This window comes from Arachis duranensis, chromosome 1 (assembly GCF_000817695.3).
Source record: "Arachis duranensis cultivar V14167 chromosome 1, aradu.V14167.gnm2.J7QH, whole genome shotgun sequence".
NCBI lineage: Eukaryota > Viridiplantae > Streptophyta > Magnoliopsida > Fabales > Fabaceae > Arachis > Arachis duranensis.
Window position 1 is genome coordinate 10,305,193 of NC_029772.3, and position 24,071 is coordinate 10,329,263.

The 24,071-nt window shown below is 35.5% G+C and overlaps 3 protein-coding genes across 8 annotated transcripts; 2 read left to right on the plus strand and 1 right to left on the minus strand.

The window, feature by feature from the left end:
* The first annotated feature begins 1,244 nt into the window (after positions 1–1,244).
* On the plus strand, positions 1,245–9,064 carry LOC127744781 (SUPPRESSOR OF ABI3-5). Of its 5 annotated transcripts, XM_052257116.1 has the most exons (16): positions 1,245–1,436; positions 1,797–1,939; positions 2,179–2,219; positions 2,460–3,282; positions 3,366–3,437; positions 3,528–3,620; positions 3,700–3,779; positions 3,861–3,999; positions 4,290–4,377; positions 4,604–4,695; positions 4,820–4,888; positions 5,289–5,468; positions 5,914–6,082; positions 6,319–7,239; positions 7,914–8,092; positions 8,585–9,064. In XM_052257116.1, the coding sequence occupies exons 2-16, from the start codon at positions 1,892–1,894 to the stop codon at positions 8,768–8,770; spliced, it is 3,180 nt and encodes a 1,059-aa protein (XP_052113076.1). In that variant the 5' UTR covers positions 1,245–1,436; positions 1,797–1,891; the 3' UTR covers positions 8,771–9,064. The 5 variants fall into 5 exon arrangements, with proteins under 5 accessions (XP_052113076.1, XP_052113079.1, XP_052113080.1 ...); XM_052257119.1 differs by lacking the exon at positions 1,797–1,939 and having other exon boundaries at positions 1,246–1,436; XM_052257115.1 differs by lacking the exon at positions 1,245–1,436 and having other exon boundaries at positions 1,473–1,939; positions 3,864–3,999.
* A 733-nt stretch (positions 9,065–9,797) lies between these two features.
* On the minus strand, positions 9,798–14,939 carry LOC107476631 (phosphatidylinositol/phosphatidylcholine transfer protein SFH13). Of its 2 annotated transcripts, XM_052252215.1 has the most exons (16): positions 14,762–14,939; positions 14,534–14,626; positions 14,397–14,426; positions 13,991–14,300; positions 13,644–13,743; positions 12,648–12,914; positions 12,267–12,344; positions 12,080–12,184; positions 11,939–11,988; positions 11,755–11,854; positions 11,559–11,654; positions 11,155–11,268; positions 10,882–11,026; positions 10,387–10,778; positions 10,226–10,300; positions 9,798–9,991 (listed from the first exon to the last, which is right to left on the minus strand). In XM_052252215.1, the coding sequence occupies exons 3-16, from the start codon at positions 14,416–14,418 to the stop codon at positions 9,971–9,973; spliced, it is 1,875 nt and encodes a 624-aa protein (XP_052108175.1). In that variant the 5' UTR covers positions 14,419–14,426; positions 14,534–14,626; positions 14,762–14,939; the 3' UTR covers positions 9,798–9,970. The 2 variants fall into 2 exon arrangements, with proteins under 2 accessions (XP_052108175.1, XP_015951967.1); XM_016096481.3 differs by having other exon boundaries at positions 14,534–14,939.
* Positions 14,940–16,650: 1,711 nt separating this feature from the next.
* LOC110274752 (serine/threonine-protein phosphatase 7 long form homolog) lies at positions 16,651–18,704 on the plus strand. The gene is made up of 2 exons (XM_021129977.1): positions 16,651–16,761; positions 17,883–18,704. Exons 1-2 carry the CDS (start codon positions 16,651–16,653, stop codon positions 18,702–18,704), a joined length of 933 nt encoding a protein of 310 aa, XP_020985636.1.
* Positions 18,705–24,071: the final 5,367 nt, after the last annotated feature.

A 24,071-nucleotide genomic window follows, 5' to 3' on the forward strand; every position in this document is an offset into this window, starting at 1 on the left:
GTTTATCTTTTAAAATGCGATGGAAGTGACAAGTGAGGAAACATATTATTATAATGTCCTAAAGTCATTTTGGTATTAATATAAATGACTTACCCGAACTATTACTTGACAGAAAATCAAAGCATTGGTTTCGACTAATAGGAATCAAAAAGAAAAAAAAAAGAGGGTTTTGCATTTGTTAACTCAAATGGTAAGTACACAAGCATGAAAATTTATATGATGTGCTATATCTTCATGAATTTAAAAATTTTACTTGTATTATATTATTTGGTCTACGTATTTAAATTTAAATTGATTATATTTGAGATTATACAGGATTATACACGAAAGATTTTTTTTTGCTTTTTCTTTAGTCTTATGTCTCTTATCTTATATTTTTTTTTCGAAAAGTTTTATTTACTAGCAGATAAGCCTATATTTCTTCGTTTCAACAGGATTCCTTGCAAGCATTATTTCTATATATTATTATCTAAAAATAATCAAGTTATTAATGACGAAACGGAATCAAAAAATAACTCCTTAAGTGCAAAATTATAGAAAGTTCTTTTTAAAATTAAACAATTCTATCGAATTGAATATGATTGTATGTGTGATAGTATTAAAGAAGATTAAGTAGATGACCCATACATAGCACAAACTATATACTAAAAATCTAATAATATAACTAAATATCACTTAATTAATATTTATTGTTTGTGTGATTACAATATAAACTTTTTTTTTTATTTTTTTATTGATTGTATAAGAATAACACAGTGTAACATTTATTTAAATATACAAACATAATAACTTTTACATTTAAGTAAAATCTACTAATATATGCTAAAAAAATAATAAAATTATTTTGACCTTTATAAATAGATGATAGAACAGTGTTATGTATTGTATAATTAATTTTTATACATCAAGATTTTTCTAAGTTAAAAATAACAATTATTAGTATTAATAGATAAATACTAACAAATTTTTATAATAAAATAATATATTTACACACAAATATATTAATAATTAATTTTATTATACAAATAATATTTTTGTATATTAATATAATAAAAAAGATTAACCTCTCATTCTATATAACATGTAAAAAAATTTATTGTTCATGTATAAAATTCTTTATTTATAGAAAATTAAACGATAAATACATAGTTATGAATACATGTATTAATTTATTAATTATTAATTAAATAATTAAATAGGATCTTGAATTCTTGATTTTTGGCATGATTAATGTACTGGCCTATGGAATCATTGCCACTTAGCAGCACATTCAATTGAAAGTTGAAACACAAACAAATCGTTTCTCCTTCTCCAACAACCTCTCTCTGAGTTCCAATTTGGCGCTATCTCCCTGCCAACTGAAAACCCTAGATCTTCATTTTGGGCACCTGAATCGCGGTATCCGACTTAATCTTACCAAACCTATCCTATCATCGGTAAAAACCCTAACTATTCTGGCCTTTGATTTTCATATGATAATCGGAAACAATATATTCATTGTTTTTTGTGATTGTCCTGATTTCGTTACTGTCGATTGGAGTTGTTCATATTTGATGGTTGTTTAAATGTTAAAGCTCAATTTGTTATGTGATTTAATTTTAAATTAGTTGTAGAGCTGATGAATTTTGTTGTGTGGTATACCTAAGGGGAGGATTTGGAAGAAGGTAATTATGTTTTTGAGGATTGCAAATTCCTATTCGAGTTATGAAAGAAGAGAGGGCCAACAAAAGGTCATGGGAATTATTGGTTGTTGGTTCAATGGTGGATAACTCTATCTGTTTGTATGCATATTACAGGGGAGAGAGGTTTTGAGACCCAATTTTGCATTCTCGAATTCGAAATCCATCTTGAGAGAGTTTCTCGCCTCGGGGGGCTATTGGCTCGGCAAGAAATGGATCCTGGTCGCTATGGTCTTCATCAAGGCTGGGATAATAACAGCGTAATTGTGGTTTCCTCCTTAAATAAATTCACCTATAGTGGGGATGATTATTCAAAGAAACTATTAGGGGGTTTCAATGTGATTGAATTTTTTACCGGGGAAAATGTCATGTCATCCTTAGAGAAATTATGAAAGAAAGCTAGCTGTGGGGGCAGTGAGGATAAGGACTGGATTTGCCTAACACTCCTCTCATCATTGATTATTTGTTGCTGACATAGCTTATTCTCTTGAATCCACAGGCTCTTGAGGGTTATGGTGCGGTCCATGAGCCAAATTATCGGTGAGTGCAACTTCTTGTTGCTTATCATCACTACGGTAATATAAAACCTTGGGCAAATTTGTATATGTAATGTATATTATTTTATACTTTATAGATAGAAATGCTTCATTATGGTATAATATGGTACATGATTGTCTCAAGATCTTCTGTTCATCTTTGTGCTGCATAATGTATTTGTTTGGATGCATATTATCGAGTTTTATCTTTTCCTTCCTCCCATTTTATCCATTTGTTTGGCAGGGTTGGGGGTGCTTATGAGGATAGACGCTTTGTAGATGAAAGATATCCAAGGGATGCCATATACCAGAGAAATGCTTTCCATCGTGACATTTTGGATAGGGAGGGCTATATGCCACCAGGACCTCCTGTTGGCCACTGGAATCAATCCAAAAGGAGAGGTTATGAGGAAGATTATCCAATGGACAGAGAATCTAGACGTTTTCAGAGGCCTTATCATGAGCCGTATAATCAGATTGATGCCTACAGAGAAGCCGATATTGACACGTTCCCAGAATATGATAAGTTTCGAGATGGTTATGGCAGCATTGAAAATTATGGGGATCGAGGATATGATAAACCTGCCAGGTTTGGAGGACATGACCGTGATGATTATGCATATGATGACTATGGCTACAAGTCCCGTGCTTCTCATCATCGTAGGGAGGATAGCCATGAGAGGGATTATGATCATGGCCGCCATAGTTATGATTCTGATTATGAAAGAGGCAGTAGAAGAGATAGTAACTGGAGGCGACGTGGATCACGTGATCGAGAACATGATAGAAGAGGTCTTAGTCGGGAAAGAGATGTAAGCCCGCGTAAGAGGCGTGAGCATTCTCATTCTAGGTCCCGGTCCCGTTCCCGGTCCCGGTCCAAATCTCAGTCCCATTCCCAATCCCGTTCCCAGTCTCGTGGATACGACGATCATCCAAGATCAAGGTCCCCTCGAGGTCGAAGCCATAGTCGGAGTTATAGAGAAGATAGCTATAGTGACAGTCGATACGATAGAAGTGAAAGACGCAGGGATCGTGAGGAAAAACGTCAGCGTGAACATTATTCAGTGGTATGCGCCCAATGTAACTTATATGTTTTACGTGAGTATCTTACAAATTCTGGACGATCTGATGTAAAAAGCTATTCTACCAGGCCCCATCTGCAACTATTGTTGTGAAAGGTCTCTCACAGAAAACTACTGAGGAGGATCTGTACCAAATACTTGTATGTGCCCCTGAATTTGCTTCAGCATTATTATGTACTTATGTGGCTTTTGTGGTCTTATTTTACTGACATTATCATGGATCTCTTTAGGCGGAGTGGGGACCCCTTCGTCATGTTCGTGTTATAAAGGAAAGAAATTCTGGCATTTCTCGGGGATTTGCATTTATCGATTTTCCTTCTGTGGTAATAATCATGTCTGGTTTCCAATATCATTTTTATGTCAGTTTCAAGAATGTTGAAATGAGAATAATATTATGATTAGGGAGCCGCACAAGCAATGATGGACAAGCTAGGAGATGATGGTCTTGTTGTGGATGGCAGAAAGCTTTTCTTTGAATATAGGTATTTTTTGTTTCATTCTCAAATTCTGTAATATTGCCTTTTTATGAGCATCTGTAATATGACAGCCGTACTTTGTTGCAGTAGTAAACCTACTGGTGGTCCAGGTCCTGATGGAGCTATGAAATCAGGCCATAATCATAAGAGCATTACAATACCATCTGATTGGATGTGCACTATATGTGGCTACATCAATTTTGCACGTCGTACCTCCTGTTATCAGGTTCATACTTTCCCTTGCATTGGTTCAGTAATTGGTTTTGCTATCTTGAAGCTTAGTATTCATTCTTGGATATTGCTTTGAACTTTGGCGATGCCTAAATTAGTTTTTGGTGCTAATAATAAGCCATTTTCTCCCTGATTTATATGCTCCCCATCCCCACTTCACCCCACCCCCAGATAAGGTACCTCCATTGATTGTAAAAAGTAGTACAAACTGGACCATACTAGATCAATAGCAGCATGAAAATGGGCTTCTATTATTAAATAATTTTTTCACTATAATGATTGCAGTGTAATGAGCCACGAACTGAGGATGCTCCTGCAGCAGATATTTCATTAACAAATTCATCAGCCATGGGGAAGAAGGGTCTGGAGGCAGGTTAGTATAACACTCTTATTTGAGATTAATATAAATTGTGTGTGTGTGTGGATGCATTTTTTGGACAAACAAAAGTCACCTTTTTCAATTTTTTTAAAAAAAAAAAAATCAATGTTCAACATTTTCCGTTAAATAGAAAATTTAAGTTGTGGAATCACTTGTTTCAGAACTAGAAACAAATGCACCCTAAATTTATCTGTTATTAATGAAGTTTCTATGTAATCAGGTCCAACTCATGTTTTGGTTGTTCGTGGATTGGATGAAAATGCTGATGAGGAAATGCTCCGCTATGAGTTTTCTAAACATGCTCCAATTAAGGTTCTATTGATAAATAATTTTATTAAAATGATTCATCCTTCTTCTAGATTGGGATGTTACGAGTCTTGTTTTGCATCTGCTTTTATCATCTATGTGCTAAGAGTAATTTTATCATCAATTACAGGATCTGCGTCTTGTGAGAGACAAGTTTACACATGTCTCAAGGGGATTTGCATTTGTACACTTTTATTCGGTGGGTATAAGTTATGATGAATGCTTGAGAATTATTTTTGCATGCTCTCCTCATGACCTCACCTATTCCTTCTTTTTTCTCCACTAAAAAGTAATATCTTTGCCGTGAATTGGTCAGTAAGAACTTAATTTTAATAAATTGTATGCATTTGATTTCCTATTTGCAATAGCGCAACCTAGCGCCATTAGAACAAGTCCAAACCCATTGAATTGACTCATTTTGGTTATTAAGTGGTTACATGAGAGGATCCATTGCTTAAACTTGTTAGGTTAACTCATTTAACATCCCTATTAAATGTCATGTCACTGTTACACTTTAGAGTAATAGTAGAGTTTTTTCTTTTTTCTATGGTGGTGAAAACTGAAAAAGGTTAATAATCTGACAAGATACTTACTTTTAGGTGGAGGATGCTACCAAAGCTCTTGAGGCAACAAATGGGACTACTCTTGAGAAGAATGGACAAATTCTAAGAGTGGCATATGCTAAAAGTATCTTGGGCCCTGGATCAGGAGCACCAGGAACTTCACAATCAAGCAGCCTTGCAGCAGCTGCTATTGAGGCTGCGACATTTGCTCAACAGGTGTTCTATTCTTTATATATATATTATTGAAATTTATAAATGACTAAGGTATATTTTGTATTGTTGAAGTGATTATTGTCGATTTCAAATGATGATTAAAAAAAATTACAAAACATTTTAATTTTAAAAGATTTTATGCAATGTGAGCATTTTCCAAAGTTGTTCGAATCCTTAATATTTTAAGAATAATATATGTAGTTAAATAGTTCTGAGCTCATTTCCTAATTTGACATAGAGCTACTTAGGCCTTTTTTTCCCCCTTTTGTTGGAAGTTTCACTCTGTTTTCGGCAGTTTTCTTTGATTTTAGGTATGGTGTAGAATTTCAAGCAGTAATCTTTCATTGATAATATTGCCTCATTTTCGTGCACTTAATGAATTTCAGTGTTCTTAATTGTCAACTTGTCCTGAATATGATTGTTGTCTTGTACTTTTCCTACTGTTCAGTATGATTCTGTGGGGTGGGCTCCAAAAGAATACAATCCCGATGATAAGCAAGCTACTGCTCCTGAGCAAAGCACCACAGGTGGTGCTCCACAATCAGGCTTTGTTTGGGATGAAGCATCCGGTTATTATTATGATGCAGCATCTGGGTTTTACTACGATGGAAATACTGGTGCGTATGTTGCTATTCGATACAAAACTCATACTGAAGTTTCTCAAAAAAGCATTTTTCCTGAAGTAGTTCTTGAGTTACTTTCTCAATTTTAGGATTTTAGTTTATTGTTTGGGCCTTTGTTTTTATGGGCTCGGCATAGTTTGGGCAGCATTATGATTTAGAAACACTAAAATACTTGTCAAACGATATTACCTTCTATTTTATTTTCATTTTCTGCATTTTATGGCATGTAGGTCTTTACTACGATGGTAACAATGGGATATGGTATACGTATGACCACCAAACTCAACAGTACATCCCTTGCACTGAACAAAATCAAAACAACACAGCTAATCAGCAGTCTGAACCTTCCAAGGCATCTGATGGTGCCAGTAGTAAAAAGGTGGTAATTTCTGCACCGGCTTCTACTGTTGCATCAGTTGAGAAGCCTGCATCATTGGCAGATGCTGTGCAGGCTGCTGCAACGGCTGCTTTAGCTGCTGAGAAGAAAGAAAAAGAGAAGGCAAAGGAGATAAAACTTGCCTCAAAAAGCAGTATTCTAGCAAACAAGAAAAAAATGAACAATGTGTTGTCAATGTGGAAGCAGAGGAGCCATGAAGGGCAGGCTACTCGAGTAGCCTTGGAGGACAATCAACTCTCTGTTTCCACCGATGATAGGTCATACCCTACAAAGAACAAGTTAAAAGGTGAATCTATGCCTAGGGAAACCAACGTATCTAGCTTGGGAACACATACAACTGTTATCCAGGCTGCTGGTTTGGACTCTCAGGCACAGGCACGGCCTGTTAGTAATAGTCTTGGTGGAACTATTATGGGAGTTATAAGGGGTTCAGGAAGAGGGGTTGTCAAATCAGATAGCTACCCTGGTTCTACAGCTTCTCCGTCATCATTTTCAAGTTCTTCAGCTGCAAGTGTCGATGCACAGATAAGTTCAACTCCTTTTAGAACAGATGTCTCTGCCTTGGGTTCATATACACCATCAGTGGCTGCCGGAAGTGGCAGAAGAAGGTTTTCAGAAGCGCCTAGTTCCGCTTCAATTCATAAGGAGCAACCTCAAACAACCTATAGAGATCGTGCAGCTGAGAGGAGAAGTTTGTATGGCTCATCATCATCGGGTGGGAATGATTTGGCTGATTATGAAATTGGGGATTCAAGTAAGACTGCTTAAATTATTTTTTATTATTTCTTGAGTTCAACTACTTTTGAAAAATAACCGAGGTGAATAGAAAGTATTTGCTTAATGGAGCAATTATTTCCTCATATTTGAAATCATTGTCCTCTGCCTTTTGAAAGGCTCTAGTAGAAGAGGAAGCTTTAACTTCACATTAGGTGCTAAGTAAGGCCTCGCTCTTCTACTTGTATTTTTGAGAATCGGATATGTAGGCCTGTAAATATGTAGGATTGTCTCTTATTTTTGTGATAATTCTCAAGGGGGATTTCAGAAATCTTCAAGGCAAGGAAATCAAACTTTAGTAGGGTTGTATGTGAAATATATTTTAATATATTTATGATTTAGGATATATGTTTTGTACAAATATAAATTAACCATTATTTCTATTAAGTCTCTAAGTGCTGATCAATTCCAGCCAGTAGAAAGGGATTTGCATTTTCATTTTATTTTATTTTTTCTGAGGCTTGGGTGGCGTATTAGAAAAAAATTTCTTGTATCAAATTGTTGATGCTTCGTATGATATTACTATTTGATATTTGGAGTTTTGAGTAACGGAATAGTAATCAAGAAGCCATTAGGTTCACTGGTAACTTTATATCCTGGACACATGGACTGACATTTAAGAAACAATTGTTTCTACCTTATGTGACCCTGAAGATCGAGATTTTGTGTCGAGGAAGGGTGATCCTATGCCTTTTCCTCCTGGGGTTGGTGGAGGACGTGCAGTTGGAGAAGTCAACCTTGATACTTTTGAGGTGATAACAGCAGAAAAAGCACTTGATGAAAACAATGTTGGCAATCGTATGCTTCGCAACATGGGATGGCAGGAAGGCTTGGTATCATTTCATTCTCTCTGCACTACGTTAGTTTATTATTGATATTAAGGATATGCTTTGTTGCAAGGTTAAAAATGAGGGTGGAAATTCCATGAATGAGCTTCTTGGGTAAATTACATATGGAGCTCATCCATGTAAATTTTTCCTCCCCATTTTCACCCTCCGGCAAAACACATCCTAAAGGCATTAGTTGTCTCCGTGTGACCACAAGGTCATGGGTTCAAGCCGCGGAAACAGCCACTGATGTAATTATCAGATTGGGCTGCATACATTACACCCTTTAGGCGCAGTATTTTCCCAGATCCTTAGTTAACATGGGATGCTTGTGCACTGAGCTGCCCTTTTTATTTTATTTTATCAAATTGCACCTGTAGACTTGGATGGGATATCCCTGGAAATTTGATGTTCTCTCACAACATATCTACGATTTGAAGGATTCTAGGATTTTAATATTGTGCTTGTTTGTTCTTGAATGTATAATTTGATGCCCAGGGACTTGGAAAGGATGGGAGTGGAATGGTAGAGCCAGTGCAGGCACAAGCCATGGAGAATAGAGCAGGACTTGGAAGTCAGCAGAAGAAGTTAGATCCTAGCCTTGAGGTGCAGGCAGGGGACAGTTATAAGATGCTTATTCATAAAAAGGCACTTGCCAGGTTCCGGGAAATGAATGACAGTTAAAGGTTTGAAGTTGAACCCTCCAAAATTTAATATTTAAGCCTTGAGAAATGAGAAACATATAATATTAAAATCTGTAGGTTTTTTTTTAATGTTTTCCTAGTGTAGTGACAGTGACATAAAATATTGTCAGTTTTGAAATCTAGTGATTAAGTCAGCTTTCTTTTGCACTGGTTGAACTCAAGTGTATTAGAATGTCATTTAATTTGTGTTTGCCTTGGTGAGCCAAGAAAAAACTTGTGATGGATTTGTATTTTTTTTATTGGTTTTTCTTTCTTATGTTTGGAAGATGTGTGATACTGTGCCCAAAAAAAAGTTTGTCTGCCTCGTACTCAACAAACTAAACAAATAATTTATAAAAAGGCATTATAATATGGATCCTTGTGACTCTCCCACTTGTCATTTTACCTGCAAACAAGAATCATTCTTCCCAACTAACTTGTCTGTTTTAAATCGTTGTTGTTTGTAGTCAAAATTGTTGTCTGCACAATTTCAACTCCAAATTATATTATTTCTAAACCAATTTACCGGTGCTTTCAAAGGTTCTGATTGTGGATATTCATTCAGGACACCATCTAGGAACTGAGGTTAAAAAAGAGAGAAAAGCAATGCACAATTACTAAGAGCCAAAATAAAGTTCATTTATAAATCGTTCGTAACATTAAATTTTTATTTTTGAGAACTATTGTTAAACTAGAAATCATAAGTTTTTACATTATTAAGAGTATTTAAATATTTATTTTGTTCTATTTGTCATCAAGAAAATGGACCTTTCTCACTAGGGCAAAGTTTATAGGTTTTTTAGTTTAAATAAAATTTAATATTTACAAACATTCACAAATCTACAAACTTCAAAAATGAAGCACGCTATTGGTGTTATGCATAGCATGATTGATACATATTATATAGCATTTTAATATTGGACTGGAGAACAATCTCACGATTTTTTATAGGATCCTTTTTTTTCGGATTTTATTTTTCCTTTTGATATTGCATAAGAATGGCTCGAACTAAATATTAAGATTGTGATTTCGCCCATTTGAAGTGGTAGTTTCCTCATTAAACTGAAAACCCAGAATACAGGAGCATTTCCATCTAAGCATAACTAAAATTTTGCCATCTATTTACCATGAAAATGCTATTCAAGATAGAATATTACAAAAACTAATCTTCTGAGCGGCTAACCAACTTGGTTCCAACTGTTTAACAGAAAAGCCTTCTTTTCTGCAATAATGATTGTTAATCAGTCAACACCAATAAAAAATAATAATTGCAAGAAGTGATTTAAGTTACTTAAACATCCTCCTCCTAACTACTGAAAGAAAGAACATTTCAAAACATGGAGTATATCTACTTAGTATTTAATTGGATATCGTGGAACATGTTTAAGATGTTGTACCATTACTCTTTTTAAGATTAAATATATGGCACGACACATAAAGGCGAAAAGCAACTCACTCGACATTTGGACACCTGAAACTTCTCGAGCAGATCTGAAATCTCAAGTTGCTTCATCACCATAGCATGTACTACCTGAATGATTTAACAGCACAAACTATTAAGTATCATATTGTCAACTAAAAGATGTAGCTGATTTAAGAAAGTAAGAGATATAATACCCTTTTAGTCTTTTCAAGATCAAACTCAACAGATTTAATCCTATCCAACGAACCCTTAAGCATTTGATCCTTTTCAAGAGGTATACTTGCTGGTTTATCGCGAAGTTCCTCAACAGCATTTTCTAGTCTCTGAAGGCGTTGTAAACATGGTAGAATATGATCCCTTTCGGACACAACTTCACTAGTTGCCAAAATGTTATCAGTGTTAGGTTCGATGGGGATAGACGGCAAAACATCGTTCTGTATTCTAACAAATTCAAATCTTAAACTGCAGAAGAATGTAACTAGTCTTTGCAATACATATGTAAGCACTCTTGACACATTTAAGAACTTAGTTTTCGCCACCATTGCTTTGACAAGACTGAACCAATTGCTGATGCCAAAAAAGGTTTCTGAAAATTATGTAAATTTGTAATAAGCCCATAAGATTATGCAATACTGAAATACTTGCTAGTGATATAACCATGGTAACCTCCTAACTTCCACACAAAGTACCTTGACAGTTTTCGCTAGAAACAATTTTCCCCACATCATTGTGCAATGACTGTTTGTTAGGACGATGAAATTCATCACTTGTGGGCACTTTCTCAGCTTTAGGTGTGCTACCATTACAACTGAAGTAGCTATCTGATACCCTGAGCTGCAGAACAACCAGCTTTTGTACGATAAAAAGCTCGATGACACCCACATAACATGAAAACAGTATGTAAAGACAACAAAGTGATCATAAGCTGAATCAGATTGAATGGTATCAAATTGAAAACTCACTTCTTCAAGAACTGGGGCTAACCGAGGAAAGGTAAAGCTTCTTTGTATGTATGGTGAGCAACAATCATCAATATCAGACCCTGATTCTACCGGTGATGCATCACCCCATTGCTCCTGGAAGATGAGAGAAGATAAGGTAAATCACATACTAGTGCAAACCATTTCTGCTAAGAACTTCGGCCAACATATCAAGGACGGGATGTAATGTTAGGTCATGTCCGATTGATACTAGCTCATCTCTAAGCCCACTAAACAATAAGATTAACAACCTAATTATGGAAACAAAAAAGAAATATAAAGAGATCATTCTAAGATGTTTCTATTGATTCAAGAATATGATGAAATACCCAAACAATATCCTACAAAAAATTGTAACATCCTAGTTATCCATTGCCAAGACTTACCTTATGTGAGTGAATCCAAAAAGAGTCTGATTTCCCTTGTTCACCGGGTAGTCCAGTGATTTGTCTCACAACAGTTGCCTCCACACTATGTACCACCTACAATCAAAACATTTATTAGTCGTGAACAAGGCAATTCTGAGAAGGAAAAAAAAAACCTCAAAATGTAAAGGACATAAAGAGAAAAAAATTCCAATACCTTCATGACATCAGGATCTTTCCATGGACCCATGCTAGACCTTAGACATCCACCTTCTCCAGGACATGTACATGAACCACCCAAAAAATCTGGCAACTGACTGTATGGATGCATTTACATATTACAAGTGACTCAATTACAATGAACAGAAAATTCGAGGCAATATAAAGGAACAAATGCATACCTTGAGTCAATGACATCCAGTAACTTGCATAAAGACTTGGGTTCATAAACCTGGAAATTTGGGAATTTATGTAGTATCAAAGGGACTTCAGGAAAAACATTAAACAATATTCATAACAGAAATAAAAGCTATATCCATTACCTGTATCTTTGCAATAGTTTTGGGATCAAGAAACTTCTGTGCAGCAGGCCAAAGCATCTTCTTGAAGCCAGTACCAGCATTTACTATATACATCCGATGTAATGTCTGTAAATATATCAAGGGAGTGTTTTATACAAAGAGAAAGGACTAAATAACATGTTACTTTGAGAAGGTATACGGACGAAACCTCAGGATAGTAATTGTTATCTATTCTTGTCATAGCAGCCAAGAGATTTGCAGCAGTAGGTGAGAAATTTTTCATTCCCTGAATCATACACAATCAAGAGCCAGCTAAGGTTCAGAAAAAGTAGCACCAAAACTCAGGGGAGCTCCTAACTTTGAAATCTAGCTAACTAAGAACACCCTTCCAAATAGGAGTTTAGCACATAGAATGTGACTACCAGAATTGATACATTGTTACAGAACAGGTGAATGACTAATCAGCTACCTCAAACCAGAACAAGCTATAAGACATACAAAGAGTGAAAAGCTGAAAACCCGCAGAACCACATCAAAGCTTTAGTGTTTTGGAAATCAGATAATTGTTTTTCAGTGTAATGCAACATACCAAGCCCTGCACGTCCAAAATTGTTGTGGTTGAAGAAATCCGTCTCTTGGAAGCAACAGAACATGCTGGAAATTTCTCCTGTAGAGCTCTCTCAAACTCCTGAACATGGTACTTCAAATATCTATCTATTGTGGTAATGCGCATCAAGCGGCTCGGATGAGCTTTCCCAAGCCTCTCAATGTAAACTGGCCTACCTTCTTTGTCAACTCCATGATACCCTTGAGGATAATGCTGCAGTACTTCTTCCAACTCTTCAAATTCAAAATCCTTCAAAACACCATGGCATCACACTTAGCTGACTAATACATGAAACAAGTGTATCCAATCCAAGCACAGAATCCATGCTAATGCTAAAATATACAAATCATACAAAGAGTATATGAATCTGTATAACAGTAAAAACTTACACTATCCTATTTTACTTCATCAACCAAAAAAATTGTTGTATAGCACAAGTTTTCTGTCATAAAAGTTGGTGGGATCTGTGAATGGGTGAGTATCTTGAATAAAATTAGTACCCACTTTCATGTACTCATTTAAGAATCCTTCTATCGTCTAATCTAGAGAGGTCGATCCCTTCAATTCATGAATCAATATATGATTCAGATTCACAGATTCAGTGAATGTTATCTTGTATTCATTTTGTACCAACTTTAGAGATGATATTTATTTAAGTCAAACATTTATACTAAGATGATATATATAAGTCAAACATTTATACTAAGGTTCACAACCCAAGATTAGATAATTGTAAGAAATATTTTAAAACTAACAGTGTAACAAAAAAGTTATTTTTTTAAGTGTTTTTACTCCTACCTTACATAAATATATTCTTTCCTCCCTTAACAGAAACCCAGGAATATTTAACCGACACCTTGGAAAAAGAGAAAAAAAAATTGGCAGTACCGAAGTAATGAATCTCCAACACTTTGAAGCATCCATTGAAAGTTGAAACTTTTACTAAGTTTTCTACATTCATAAAGTCGCAGCATTAACCTGAAGGATGGTATCAGTTCCATATTCTTTTCTCCAGCTTAACATGTCTTCCCACATCTGAATAGTCTTCTCAATGTCAAAGTCCCTTGCTTTCAGAAACCTACCACACCCACATAATAATGAAAACCACAAGAGTGAATGAGAAGAAATCTACAACACAACTAAGAACAAATAATTAAATCAATGACACTATCGACTATACATTAGATATAACATAACATTATAGTCACTCAGTTTCAAATAACTGTCATTTTCACTAAATTAGGATGATACTTTTTCACTTGAACTAATGTGAGTATATAGAGGTGAAAAGAAGGGGAAAAAAAACCAAAAGAAGAACAGATTACCTTAACAATGCATGATAATCATCATGAGTTGGACGCAAAGAACACCTTTGTAGCAGTTTCAGACGCAATTTTTGCACAGCTGATTCCTCTTGTGCATCTCTCACATCTTCAATGTGAACCCTATTGTTGTTGTTACTGTTATCATCTACAATTCTGCTTTTCCCCCCTCTCTTCTTCAGAGAATGAGTGAACCTGCATGAAGCACTTATGGCCTTCTTCTTCAAGCTCCCAATCTTTGATCTCTTCCTTTCCTCTTCACAGGTCTCACCATCAACACCAAGACCAAAACCAACCCCATCTTCAAAAACCCCTTTTTTTCACACCACATTTCAACAATTACCACATTATTTATTTATATACCCAATAAAGGAATAATAATTTATTTAACTCAATTAGCATAACATACCTGAAACTTGATTTGAGTCCATTTCAGTGACTGTTTAAATGGAAAAGAAAAATTAGTACTTGTATTTGTAATGTAGATGAAGTGTTTGTGTAAATGTGAATGTTAAAAATGGGAAGCATTTATGTAAATTCCAGTACCAGTGGAGGGAATCTTTTCAGTTTTCTGGTTCAATGGATCCAATGCAGCATTGTTGTTGAGTTTTCGTTGCAATGCAATGTAATGAGAGGAATGTGCAGTAACAATAACAATAGCATAGAGAGAGTTATGAAGGCTGAGCTCAGAGAAAAAGAATCTCTTGGGAAATGAAGAACAAAAGGAGGAAAAACGATGAAACAGTTAGTTAGTTGGGGTAATAAAGGAGCCACCTTTAGCGGTTTTTCGGTTTAGGGGGTTGTGGCTTCTTCAGCTGAGCAGTGAGAAAAAATGGAGAATCTCTGAGCAGAGAGAGAGAGAGAGAGAGAGAATAAAAACTGCAATGCAAATGCAAATGCAATTGGAATAGGAATTGAAGTGGAATGTGAATGTGAACAGGGATGCAATGAATCTCTCTCTCTCTCTCTCTTTCTTCTCTGCTAAGCTCTGGTTAGTATTAAACTATTAATAGTGTTTTTTTATTAGAATTTAATTTTATTTGTTTAACTTGAAAATTTATCTATTTCTTTTAGTAGAAATAACAATTTAATTAATTTGTGTCTTAAAAGTGTATTTTAAAAATATAATAATAAAAAATTTATTTTATGGTATATTTAATTGTTGTCTTTATGGCACAAGTTAACAAANAAAATTATTATAAATTGTATAATATATATTGTAAACAAAAAAAATGACATAGTAATTTTTTTTTCTAAATACAGTTAAATAAAAATATATAAATAATTATACATTGAATATATTCTCTCTTTGAGTGTGAATTATAAATAAATTCAATCTAATTTTGATATTATTCACAAAATTACTTATTTTAAAAACTATTATTATATGCACACACATGACACAACTCTACAGTTGATGAGAAATGTTTTAGGCAAACAAGATTTTTAATGGTAATTTTTTGGAGGATTCATGTCTTGACCCAAGTTTGTTGACATGTTGATGGAAGTTGCTGTAGATGAGAGGTGATGGATTGGATTTTGCAGCAACTTCTGATTTAGAAGTTCTGGACAGGGTGCAAGGATTAATTACATCTTTGAAAACAAAGACACTCATAGTACTTTTCGAGTTAACTATTTTTTTTATGATGGATAAAATGATGTAATACAATAGTATGAGTTAAAATGGGTGTATTTCATAAGTGTGATGCATAATACAAATGGTTATTTACGATTTGTATAATAAAAGAAATCGTTATTCACGATTTTATAAATCACATTTTTTTAAAATTAAAAAATTAAAATCGTGACTCACCATTTTTTATTTTTTTTGTCTTACTTGAAATCGTAATTCACAATTTCTATTAATTTTTTTAATTTTTTATTTTATTTAAAATTGTTACTCACAATTTCTTCTTATCTCATATTACTGTATTATGCTAAAATATTATAATATTAATAAAAAACACCGATAACAACCCAATATAAAAAAAATAGCCCGTACTTTTCTCCATAGTACTTTTCTTCTTCTTTTTATTACAATTATATTTTTTAGTTACTTTTTTGTATTCTGTTGAAGAGTTATTTTTTAGTTATTATTATTATTTAATCCAAGTGATCAATTATATAATATTATATTATTAAAAAATAAATATAATTATATAATTACATAAAACACTTCGTACTGTTCGAATACATTAAAATTAAACTCATTTTAATTAGCAATAAGTCAATAACATGCTTTTACTTTTTATAGAATAGGAGTAGGGAAATAATAAGGAAGAAAAGAAGGTGGAAACGGAAACAGTGAAATAGTTAGCGGAAGCAAAGGCATTGGATGTGGCGGTGGTGGTGCTGACTCTGACTCTGACACTGTCTTTTCTGATGCCAACAACACACAGGTCACTGGCGTAGCCGGTAGTCCCACTACCTACATACCTTTCCTCTTGCCACGTGTCCTCTTCCTCCGACACCATTTGTCCTTTCTCACTTCTTTATACTCTCCATGTTTTAAGCTAACTAAGCCTATAAAAAAACAAAAACCTTCTTCATACAGGATTGAGCAACAAATGCTGTTAATCATTATTCAATTATTTCAAGAAAAATATACAAATAAATAAACCACTTTTTTATTTTTAATATTGGGGGAGAAGTGGTGTATAACAATGATATGGGGCTTCATGGTGCATGACCAGAATGTGACGGCTAGGATCGAAGAAATCGGACGGTCCGTTTTGAATTGCTGTAATCGGACGGTCCGATTTTTTGCTGGGAAGGTACGCAAATCGGACGGTCCGATTTGCGCCCCAGCCACGTATCGCGCATGCACGTTGGTCCGAATGTGGAGACCAAATCCCAACCACGGAGGAGCCTTAAGCCAGTTTCAGTTTCCCTTTCCCTTTCCCATTTCACTTTCACTTTGTGCCAATTCACTTCTCCCATATACCCCACCCCAAGCCACGGTGAAAACCTCCATTGTTGAAGGTGTGAGCTCCAAAAGATGCCTAAAAGAAGAAAAATAAAAGATGTGAATCGTCCAAAACTCCATATTGCTAATTATCTTGATCATCCTAATTATGTAAGTTTTCAATCCAAAATTTTTTATTTTAGTTAAAATAATAATTATAATGTTAGAGATTAGTAAGTCTTTATTGTAATGATAATGTTAGTTAGGAATTAGTGGAGTAATAATATTTAGATATTTGAGTTCAATCAAAATAATATTAGAAATTATTGGGTATTAATATTATTCAGATATTACATTATAATAATAAATTAATTATTGTTATTAATAGAATAATTGCAATAATAATATTATTAATAATAATACGGTTATTATAAAATTTTTTGGATGTATGATAAATAAATAGAATAAGTAATATTAATATTAATAATTGTTATTACTACAACGCTTATTGTAATAATAATAATTATTATTATTATTACTGCTAGTAGCGTTTAATTTAATTTAACTATCAGTAGAATATAATACACATAGTAGTGCAATGTGTGTGCTGTAAGTGTGAATATAGATATGTGAAGTAGTTTTAATTGTTAGTAATAAATAATTTTTTTGTACTTAATTAATATTGTATTAGTAGTAGTCGTTATTTGAATAGAATAGAATACATATAGTAGAATAGAATAGTTTTAATTAGTTTTAATGGTTAGTGATTGATTTATTATTGTATGTTTGCTCTTAGAATAGAATAAAATAGAGTAGTTAGTTATTTGAATATTGGTAGATAATATAATAGTTATTTGTATAAAGTATTGTATTGTATTGTTGTTATTAATATATTTATTGATTGTTATGTGTGGCTGATTATTTGATAATGAAAATTCGATTCTTTTAAGTTTAATTTGTTAATTTATTAATATTATTGTTTTTGTTTAGGGATCTAGAATGTTGCAATGTGACCACTACATGCCGCCGGATCGGTACAATCCAATAGCGGAGGGGTTTTTACGGGACACCGGTTTTTATTATGTTTCACAGATTGGAGTTGTCCAATGTCAGGCGGCATTGGTTAATGCTTTGATTGAGAGATGGCGCCCCGAGACTCACAGCTTCCATTTTCCGGTTGGTGAGTGTGCTGTGACACTGGAGGATGTGGCGTTAATTTATGGTCTTCCGACGAATGGTTTGCCAGTTACGGGACCGACACTGAGTAGTTATGAGGCGTTAGAGGCTGAATGCTTGGATCAGTTTGGTGTTGCACCTAGGCAGGCAGACTGTAGGGGAAGTTTCATCAAGTTGACGTGGTTTCGAGCATTGAAGGATCGGTTAGTGTTGGTTGATGATATCCAGATTCAGAGGTACGTGAAGTGCCACATAATGTTATTGTTTGGAACCGTTATGTTTGGAGATAAGTCTGGAGCAGGGGTGCACTGGAAGTTTCTCCCATTACTCCGTAACTTTGCCGGGATAATACAGTTCAGTTGGGGTTCGGCATGCCTGGCACACCTGTACAGAGCTTTGTGTAGGGCAACTCGTGTCGACTGTAAGGAGATTGATGGTCCGTTGACACTCTTGCTTGCCTGGGCTTGGATCCGCCTACCGTTCCTTGCGCCGATTCCCACCACGTTGACGACATCTACTATGACTGTGGCCCTCGGCCCCGCATTGCTTACATCGCCTAGGACCACGCAACATCCGAGTGTCCATCTCATTCAAGAACCGGGTCATCCTTGGCCGACCTTTGGATACCCGTCTTAGGAATGGATTACCTACGAATCGAGGTCCATGATAAACTGGCCATGTTGACGGATTCCCAAGTGGCCTAAACCTAACCCTGTACACTCGTCGAATCTGGTCCATCTTGTAGACATCATGTACATACAGTTGCCAATCAAGACGTTGGTTTGCACAACAAGCAAACACATGTCGACACAGAAGCCGGTCAACTTGGAACTCACCACAGTCACACCTTTGTTGACGGAGGTCCACTGTATACTCCACACCACTAGGACACTCACGCACTTCGAATGCCTCATTCTGTCGGTCAAAGCAACTAACTTGGATGTTACCTGCTGCCCGCTGATTTGCATGTAGTTTGGAGGTTACAAGCTCAGAGAACACATGTCCTTCATTAATTCGAGCCTCAGCCTCGGCTCTTTTTCGGGTGAACAATTCATTAAGCCTGTAAAATGTTGCCTTAACTAGTGCAGTGACTGGAAGATTGCGAGCCCCTTTCAATACCGAGTTGATGCATTCTACTAGATTGGTTGTCATATGACCCCATCGATATCCCCCATCAAATGCCAAGGCATACTGCTCACGTGGAATTCGATCCAGCCAGTTGGTATAAGCCTCACCTCGCTCACGTAACCGCTGGTAACGCGTCTCGTACTCGCGAACTGTCCGCGAGTATCCTGTCACAAAAAAATGGGCCCACCATAAGAAACGTTCATCACAATAACTGAGGCCAGGAGTAAATGTAATAGTAAATTTCATACCGATGTTGACGATAAGCTTCTGCAGATACGGAGCCTTGAATTTCCTCAGAAAGTTGGACTCTATGTGTCTGATGCAAAACATGTGGAATGCTCTGGGAGGAGACCACGCTCCGTGACTACGAGCAATAGCAGACCTAATGGAGTCGTGTCGATCGGAGATAAGACCCACACCGTCACGTGTCACAACATGCTGTCGCAAGTTACTGAGAAAAAAGTGCCAAGCCTCAGATGTCTCTCCCTCCACTATGGCAAATGCAATCGGCACGATGTTATTGTTGCCATCCTGTGAGATTGCAACCAACAAACAACCTTTGTACTTTCCATACAAATGAGTTCCGTCTACCTGCACTATTGGCTTGCAATGTCTGAAGGCTCTAATACAAGGGTAATAACTCCAGAAGACTCGGTTTAGCACACGAATATTAGGAACCAAGTCATCTCCCTGGTACGCAGGCAGTGTTTCAAAATGAACAACTGCGTATTGCTCCTTGTGACACATGGCCTCAAACCATATCGGCAAGGCTTCGTACGAAGCTTACCACCCTCCGAAAATTGACTCCACTGCCTTCTGTTTAGCCAACCATGCTTTGCGATAACTAATGGTGTAGTTAAACTTTGACTGTACATCCGCAATCACTGATTTCACCCTAATAGACGGGTCAACTTCTACCAACGGCTTTATTGCTTCTGCAACTGTGTTGGAATCTAGCTTCGAATGATCTTGAGAAATGGTGGCCCTAGTACAGGTGTGACTACCGTTGTACCTCCTTATCTCCCAACAGAACTTTCTGGACATTTTGCTCACCCTTATCAGCCAATCACATCCTGCACCATACTGGGTGCATTTAGCATAGAATGTCGTCGGTTCTGACTCATGCACCCGATAATCCACACCTCTGCGGATTGTATAATCTTTCATCGCCTTAATTACTGCCTCCCTAGAACTGAATTCCATCCCCACAGTAAATTCACCATCCGGCATAAGGGGAAGCTCTGCTGCAATAACATCACAAATTTTAGAGTAGTCAGAACTAATAACGTAACAAACTAATAAGCGCAGAACAATGGGAAACGTACTTTTCCAAACCGAACCGGTTATTGAACCGGCCGGTCGTCATCGAACCGGCCGGTTCGGTCCAACGGGTCGGTCCGGTCCAACCGGCCGGTCCGGTGCAACCTTCAACTCATACGCTAATACCCTGCTTATTTGGACCGGCCGATCCGATCAAGATGGCCGGTCCTGTCAAATCGGTCAATTTGGTAGACCGAACTGGTCCGGATAGACCGGCAGGTCCGGTCTGGTCGAACCGGCCGGTCCGGTCTGGGCAAACAGTCCGGTCCGGTCGAACCAACCAACCCTGTCCCGGTGTCTGCCCCGGTAGTACCGGCCCTGCCAGTTTGCTGCAATCACCGATTTGACTATATTAAACGTTAAACAATTACTAATTACATGCTATATTTTGCCTATTTACCCTTGTCTTAAGTATTTGTCCTAAACAAATAACCCATGCACAAATCATACTATCACAAATCTTAACTTAAATTAACGGCGCACCTGCATTTAAATATTGAGGATACTCCGGTGCATGCATGGCATCCAAATCCAACGACCGCATGAAACTTGGCTCCACAAACGGCTGCTGATTTGCTAGTGCATTTGCCACGTCTGCTACATCTGCCACCATAGCCTCGTCAGCTTCATCTTCGTTTCCACCTGGATCAACGACCTCGTAGTTACTTTCGAAGTCTTCTTCACTATCACTGTTGTACTCTTCCAATTCAATATCTCGGTCCGCTGCAGATTGCTCGAACTCGATATACAATTTGATAAACGTCATTCGCGACCGACTTTCAAGATACACTGAAAACATTTCTTGCATGCTCGCCTCGTCGGTCACGTATTTCGTTTGAAATTGCACGAACCCACCAAAGACAGATATAGGATATCTGTACAGAATACACGACACTCTCCTAGATATTTCAAAATCCATCTTCTCACATATGATCCCTTTTAATTCTTCAAATGACAGTGTGAATGGAATAACAATATCTAACGGATTATCACACACAAATTTCACTCCTTCTGATGTTTATAATAAAATATGGCCATCATAATATACTTTTAACCTTACTCTATCATCCATGATAATAGAGAAGAAGAGATCTACAAATACAGAAGAAAAGATCTGCAAAGAGGAGATGTAGAGAGTTGTAGCAACGAAGGAGAAGAATGATATGAGCTGCTTAAATTCAGTGGGTGCATCTATATATATATACCACACCCAAATCGGACCATCCGACCGGATGTAGGCCCATTCGAATTTTTAAGAACAAAAAAATCGGACGGTCCGATTACCAGAAAGCCCGCCCAAAAATTTTTCCTTACCCAAAATCGGTAGGTCCGATTTGGTGATAAAAAATTTTGAAAATAGGCCCTCAAATCGGTTGGTCCGATTTCCTTGGGCAAAACAAATCACCTTCAGCGCGCACAAATCGGACGGTCCGATTTGTGACCCTGACTGCTGCAAGAAATCGGACCGTCCGATTTCTCCCCGTCAGCTGACCGCCGTCACAGCCTGGTTAAACACCACTAACCTCCATAACCGGGTGTTACACCACACCGTGCATCATATCCGAAAAAATTAGCCTAAATAAACAGCTACAACAATTTATTATAAATAATACGTGTCTATCAATTTTTTTATATATACAAATTACTCTGAAAATGAATTTTTTAAATTATTTTATTTTTTATTAATTAAATCAATTATATTTTTATTTATTATATTTCATATTAATTATTCCAATTTATTATTTAGAATTATTAATTTCGCTTATGTAAATATGAAAATTGACTCAAGTAACTGTGGTTATGTATTCTCAAGATTCGATTGGTCTTATTTTTTAGAGTTTTTGATATTAGTTACTCTAAACTTTGAAAATTTTTATTTTCTTTTTATTTGTTATCTTATTTTTTTTAGAAATAAAATTTGTTATGTTTATCTTTTTTAAATAAATTATGTTTATCTCTTTCTAATAGAATCAACTAAAGATTTTGATTGTTTTATCTTATTTTAAAATTTAAAATTAATTTAATAATTAGTATAAATAGGTAGTATTATTTTCTCATACAACAACATACAATAAAAAATATTCATGTTTTTTTTATTCTTTCATAGTTATATATATAGTTGCTTAGTCTTTTACTTTTTTATACAGATTAGTTGGAATTATATTTTTTAAATAATGACAGTGTAATTTGTTTTTTCTTTTGATTTTTCTATCTTATTACTTATCAAAATAGAGTTTATAATTTAGAATTTAAAATTTAAAATTTATAATATTTTGCTTTTGTTTATTTTATATTTATTTTAAAATAATTTTTAAAAAGTTAGACTTTTACTTTTATAAAGAGCACATTAATATTTGTCTAGAAATGATCTATTAAATTAGGTAAATTAATTTATATGTCTATGAAAATTAAATAATTTTTTATTATTTAAACATTACTATATATTCAAATGTCTTGTCACGAACACGACATTCATCTGTTGGTCCTGATATGAAGAATAGTCATCTTTCAATGTGCAAACGTGATGAGACATTCATGAAAAGTTGAAAAGCAGAATTAGACCTCTATCAATGCTTTATTTTTAGATTGCACTCATAATTACCAATTACTAGTAATTTTGATTTTTCTTTTTTTGTCAGGTCAAGTATGGTATAGCCCTATAGCACAGTAGCCCACCAATTTTGTTTTTAACTGTTTATTCATTTCTACACTTCAATGTGACACACTGACACTGCTCCAAAAAGGGTATGTTAATTCACAAGAAATATTTGGCACAAATTATCTAAATATTGTAATTAAGATATGGGGTTAACTATCTACGTCCTAATAAGAGCACATATTAAATTTATAAATTAATAAATGTTTTTAAAAAATTTAAATTTTTAATATATTTATTTTATATTATTAAATAAAAATATTTAAAATCTTTTACTAATAATAAATTTATTATGTGTTCTTAGATTACATTTTAACTACACCCGTAAAATATTCATAATTATAAAATAAATAATATATAACTTATTCAATTATTTTCTCAAAATTTAGGGTAAAAAACTTAATTAAGCCACAAGAAGAATGGTGTAACCTAATTACGCCAAACTGAAAATTGTTTCAGCAATAAGCCAGAATCGATTTTTATGTAATTCGAACCAGGACGGTTCGAACTAGGTATTAGAATAAATCGAACCAGGGTGGTTCGAATTAGGAGTGCAGATTTCAATGTAATTCGAACCAAGGTGGTTCGAACTCCAAGTCCCACGTAATTCGAACTAGACTGGTTCGAACTACGGCCAATTGTGCGTTGCATATAATTCGAACCAAGTTGGTTCGAATTACCCTTGGAGAGATCCTTCATAAATCGAACCAAGGTGGTTCGAATTACCATTGATTCGGCTATATAAGGAGTTCGAATCACCCTCATTCGAACTATTATTCCTCCCCCCTACCCCACAAAAACTCAGAGAAAACGACCCAGATTCTCTCCGAGGAAGACCTGAACGGAATACTCTACTGATGGGGGACGATCCAGCACGGTTATATCGCTTGGACGGAGTC

Excerpts from the sequence above, each read along its gene's own strand:
- LOC127744781 (XM_052257114.1), top strand. The coding sequence starts at position 1,784 with ATGCATATTACAGGGGAGAGAGGTTTTGAGACCCAATTTTGCATTCTC. Across the intron at positions 3,283-3,365 it reads AGCGTGAACATTATTCAGTG|GCCCCATCTGCAACTATTGT; the intron begins GTATGCGCCCAA and ends CTATTCTACCAG. Across the intron at positions 3,621-3,699 it reads TTATCGATTTTCCTTCTGTG|GGAGCCGCACAAGCAATGAT; the intron begins GTAATAATCATG and ends TATTATGATTAG.
- LOC107476631 (XM_052252215.1), bottom strand. The coding sequence starts at position 14,418 with ATGGACTCAAATCAAGTTTCAG. Across the intron at positions 13,744-13,990 it reads GATTATCATGCATTGTTAAG|GTTTCTGAAAGCAAGGGACT; the intron begins GTAATCTGTTCT and ends TGGGTGTGGTAG. Across the intron at positions 12,345-12,647 it reads TTTTGGACGTGCAGGGCTTG|GGAATGAAAAATTTCTCACC; the intron begins GTATGTTGCATT and ends TGTATGATTCAG.
- LOC110274752 (XM_021129977.1), top strand. The coding sequence starts at position 16,651 with ATGATATGGGGCTTCATGGTGCATGACCAGAATGTGACGGCTAGGATC. Across the intron at positions 16,762-17,882 it reads TCCGATTTTTTGCTGGGAAG|GGATCTAGAATGTTGCAATG; the intron begins GTACGCAAATCG and ends GTTTTTGTTTAG.